Source organism: Montipora foliosa, unplaced genomic scaffold (genome assembly GCF_036669935.1).
Source record: "Montipora foliosa isolate CH-2021 unplaced genomic scaffold, ASM3666993v2 scaffold_203, whole genome shotgun sequence".
NCBI lineage: Eukaryota > Metazoa > Cnidaria > Anthozoa > Scleractinia > Acroporidae > Montipora > Montipora foliosa.
In genome coordinates, this window is record NW_027179505.1 from 1 (window position 1) to 5,000 (window position 5,000).

Below are 5,000 nucleotides of genomic sequence, written 5' to 3' on the forward strand. Positions count from 1 at the left end.
GGGTAATGGGGTAGTAATTTTAGATAGACAAGAATATGACAAGGGTTTATTTAAAATCATTAACGACACTACTAAATTCAGGGTCCTTACATCCGACCCTCCCCTTACCCGGGAAGGGAAACTCCAGCGCTATCTTAGAGAACTTAGGAAAAAAGGTCACTTTGATCCTGAAGTTTATGAGGCCATTTATCCGAGTGGATCCCAGCCTGCTAGGATCTATGGTCTCCCTAAGATGCACAAACCACGAGCGCCAAATTCCACCCCACCAATTCGGCCCATAGTTTCCTCCATAGGCACCTACAACTACAGCTTGGCCAAATACTTAAGTAATCTACTCCAACCTCATATTCCATCCACATTCATTGCTTCAGATTCCTTCACTTTTGTGGAGGAAATCAATGAGCTATCTTTGCATGGGATGTTCATGGTGTCCTTCGATGTTGAAAGCCTCTTCACCAACATCCCTCTAGATGATTGTATTAACCTTGCCGTCAAGTATATAACTGAGGGTAACCCAGCTTTGAAACTTAGTAAACAACAGCTTAAAAGGTTGTTTGAGTTTGCTACCAAGGAAACTCACTTCCTGTTCAAGGGTAACTTCTATGACCAGGTGGATGGTGTAGCCATGGGGTCCCCCCTTGCCCCTGTTCTCGCCAATCTCTTTATGGGTCACCATGAGAATATATGGTTGGATCAATACGGGGATTCAGAGGTCTTATTCTATCGTCGCTACGTAGACGATACATTTTGCCTTTTCCGCTCTGAACGGGATGCAACACTTTTCTTCAATTACATCAACAATCAACACCCCAATATACGCTTTACAATGGAACAGGAAGCTGACCATGTTCTACCTTTCCTAGATGTTCTAATCAATAACACTGACCCGCACCAAAGTGTAACCACCGTTTACCGGAAAAAAACTTTCACAGGTTTGCTCACCAGTTATCTGAGTTTTTGCCCCTTTACCTACAAACTGGGGTTAATCAAAACCTTGATTGATAGAACTTTTAAGATAAACAACACTTGGATGGGGTTCCATACTGATCTTCAAAAATTGTCTGTCATTCTGCGGAGGAATCTCTTCCCTGAAAACCTTATCAACAAATATATTTCTAAATATATTCAGACAGCAGTCAAGGGAGGGAAAACACAGTCTCATTCAGGAATCGAGCCCCAGGAAACACCTAAGTTTTTCTTTAAAATCCCTTACCTTGGGCACTTCTCAGTCACGGCACAGAGGTGTATACGCAAACTTACTAATCGGTTATGTAAACCTATTGATATAAGGTTAGTCTTCACTACTTTCAAAGTCAGGAGTCTTTTTAATGTGAAAGATGCTGTCCCTGTAGGGCTTCGCACGCATGTGGTCTATAAATTTTCGTGTGCAAGTTGTAATGCTTGTTATGTTGGTGAAACCAGCCGAAACTTCTCCACACGAGTGCGCGAGCACTTACTTTCAGACAGATCTTCGAACGTTTTTAAACATCTGCAGAGTTCAGAGTTTTGTAAGGCATCCTGCACACAGGATTGCTTCGAGATCCTGGACTCTGCAGCCACTAAGTACCAAGTGAAGCTTAAGGAATCCATGTATATAAAATGGGAGAAGCCCGATCTCAACCAGCAGGTGAAACACATTAACCTGACTCTCTCCCTGTAAGGAACTAAGCGTCACTCATTTAAATTTTTGTTTTGTTCTGTTTTGATTTAATACGCAATATTGACAACGCAATGTAACGAAGTTTGTAAGATCGCGCGCGCTTTAAATTCAATGGCCATTTCAAAACATGTAACACTGAAGATGACGGATGTACCTTCGAAACATGTCTGGAAAATTAAAGAAAGTTGTTATGTTTATACGATAATCTGGGATTATCGTTAATCTGCTTTTGAACAACCAGGCCTGGGAGCACTAGATGCAGTACTTATTCAGCGCCCACACTTATTTGGAAGTACCCATCACACTACAACCTTAAAAAAGTCACATGGCATAAGGGAAAGGGAAAGGGCCTTTAAATACCTGGATAATGCTGATTTGGTCTTCGAGTGGAGTGAAGAGGAGGGAGCAAGTCATCATCTTCATCACTGACGTAAACTAGGTAGGCCAAAAAAGTCAAGTTACTGTTTTACCCATTAAAAGCCCCCTAAAGGATAGTGGGAGCAGGGCTAGCACAGTGGTGAGAACACTCGCCCTCCACCAATGTGGCTCGAGGTCGATTCCAGCATTCGATGCCACATGTGGGTTTAGTTTGCTGGTTATCTACTCCCTTCCAACAGGTTTTTTTTTCTTGGGTACTCCGGTTTTTCCAATATGATTTCATTTTTTTTCTGATTTTACTTGATTTGCAGTCTCTCCAAATAGTAGAGCACTTGCGCTCAGCTGTAAATACCCTTGAGACTTGAATAAAGTGATTATTATTATTATTATTAGAAATATTATTAAAGTAATTTAATGTACCTGTAGAGGTAGTCTCTTCTATATTTGCTATAGTACCTGCTACAAGAAAAATAACTTCATTATTTAAAAAACAAAATCAAACCATGCCAGTAGCAGGGATGGCACTAGGATTTTTCAATCTGGGTCCTGGGACCCGCATGTTCGGCCAAATTGGGGTCCCAAGCATTTTTTGGGGGTCCCAAAATCTTGGTGACCCTCTACGAGAAAAAGAGTATGTTTTAAATTATGAGAAAAAGAGAGTAACCAACTTGGAATTAATATTGACGCATATGCATAGGACCAGCCGACAAAGGCTTTTTCTAGAGCCGTTACATTCATTCCTGGACAAGAACTCTGTTAATGAAAGAGCACCCTTTCCAAGGGTTTACGCATCACTGGTTTCCTCCCTTAGGAGCAACGAACAGTGACGTCTTTTGCTATATATTTGCATTCAGTGACTTGCAGAGTACATTCCTCTGAAGAAGACCGCAGAAGGCGGTTGAAAATTTAGTTTTAACCTTTTTAGATGTTTTAAACCCCATTTCTTAGAACTTCAATTATGATCACAGATCGCTCCAACAGTTTTACAAACAACAGAATATACTGACAAATCAAAGCAAGTTGTGTGAGTTATTTAAGTCAGTGCCTTGCGTCCTGGGACGCATTAAAATTTCGATGATGCATTTTTTGGATTTTATTTGCGTAAAAATGCACGATTTCTGCGTTAACGCGATCCCTGCAGTAGTAATAATGAAAGGTACAGAGACAGTATCAGTCCAATAAACATTAAAATATGGTTAAATATGTGTAAGACATAAATAAAAATGATGTAGTGCCAGGTTTTACAGTTTACACAAGTTATGGATACATCACGTTGGACAGTCTAGGTCCAGATTTACATGTAATTCATCCTGGCTATTTTTATTTTGTCTGTATGAACCCATGTCAAGAGCAATGTCTAACAACTATAATCACTCACCGAAAAACTGTCCCATTAATTAATTAACCCTTTCACTCCTAAACCGGCCATACTTAGTATAATTTTACTATCTAACGCCAGACGCTTTACTCATCTATGGGGAACCCCCAGGAGTCAATGGGTTAAGATAAATAACTTTCGAGCAAACAACTTTTCGTAATTTTTTTTGTAAACACTGCTGCTGCAGATTCCGCGACTACTACAGGTTAAAGGTTCCTGGAATGTATACAGATACATGTACATGTAAATCCCTTGGATGGCAAACCATACCTTGTTAAATGCCCCTGAGTTCCCGAGAGAGTGAGGGGTTATGTTGACATATTGACATGACAATACATAAAGGAACTTACTTTCACCGGATGACCCTGGCACTGCAAGGGCTTTGTAATCAAATCCTGATTTATCTGAAAATGGGTAATTGAAATGACGAAGAAGAATGAATTTTTCAAGAACTAATCGTTCTGACTAATCTATCTGAACTTCAGAAAATACTAAACACAAAGGTTTTGTCACGTTAGAAATTAATTAACAGATAGCATATAACTAAAGATATAAACCTAAGCTTCAATAAACTAGATGCTTCTGTGAAGCATACACTGGCTTGCCTGTGGTAGGTGCTACAGAAAATCAGAAGGCACTGAATTGTGTGGTATTGAAATACAGCATTCCAGTCTCTGAAGAATAACAAATAAAAGAGAAGCGAGAAACATTGGCTTCTGGGCTGACATGTTGATAATTTTCAAGTTCCCTCACAACTTCTTTTCACCACAAGTGTGCCCTATGAGCATCCGAAAACTTTGTAATACTAAACTTCACTGAAGTCAAGCCCTGTTTCGCGGGGTTAGTGTTGGGATGGGAGACCAAAACAATAAACCCCTCATAAAAAACAGAAACATCTGACCGAAAATACTATTAACGCTAACAAATGCTGATGATGAAAAAGCAAATAAATATTGATACACAGTTTTCAGAAAGAGCAGAAGGAAGTTTCCCGGACGGTCGATCGAGAATAAAATATTTACGACATGAAAACAACATTAATTTTGAACCTTGAATATAGATCGTTTTCACTGTCACGCAATAAAAAAAATAAATCAAAAACTATCCAGTGCAAAACGCTAAGAAATTGTTATCTTATAGAAGATAAAGAAATAAGACACTTGTCCAAGTTTTAGGCCTCTGCGTTTCCCCAAACTTCAGATATTCGTTGAAATGTTTCGCAGGCCGGAAAATAGTGTAAACATCTGGAACTGACTTTGGCTATCTAGGCGACTGATTATCACTACTAAAAAAACAAGCATTTACATAAGCACTTTTCCTAATGCTCTAACTTCTAAAAGGGCTCAAAATCATGAGATAAGTATATATTTTTCAACAAACTTGATCGTAGCTTTGTGTCACGCACCTACATAATCCGGAAATTCAAAATGCTCTGGTTTCCAAACGAAGCACGCTATTGAGCTGTGAAATTGTCAACAGATATAGATATGCCGCCTCCTATGCCTGATGAGGATAAAAACTTTGGTGGATCTTTAGTTTTAGATTTTGGAAGGTGATGACGTCACGTGAAAACGATCTATAGAA

General features: G+C 39.4%; 1 protein-coding gene across 12 annotated transcripts in view; it reads right to left on the bottom strand.

Moving 5' to 3' along the window:
• Positions 1–1,434: 1,434 nt before the first annotated feature.
• Positions 1,435–5,000, bottom strand: part of LOC137986421 (uncharacterized) — a 7,403-nt gene continuing 3,837 nt past the window's right edge. For 6 of the 12 annotated variants that reach the window (XR_011119801.1, XR_011119795.1, XR_011119799.1 and 3 more), the window contains 4 exons: positions 4,022–4,090; positions 3,767–3,820; positions 2,459–2,497; positions 1,435–2,095 (listed from right to left, as the gene is read on the bottom strand). Coding sequence is in view for 2 of the 12 variants with exons in the window: in XM_068833523.1 (XP_068689624.1) it covers positions 2,013–2,095; positions 2,459–2,497; positions 3,767–3,820 (176 nt within the window). In the remaining 10 variants the exon portion in view is untranslated. The remainder of the gene's footprint in view (positions 2,096–2,458; positions 2,498–3,766; positions 3,821–4,021; positions 4,091–5,000) is intronic. The other 6 variants (XR_011119796.1, XR_011119802.1, XM_068833523.1 and 3 more) reach the window with 3 other exon arrangements.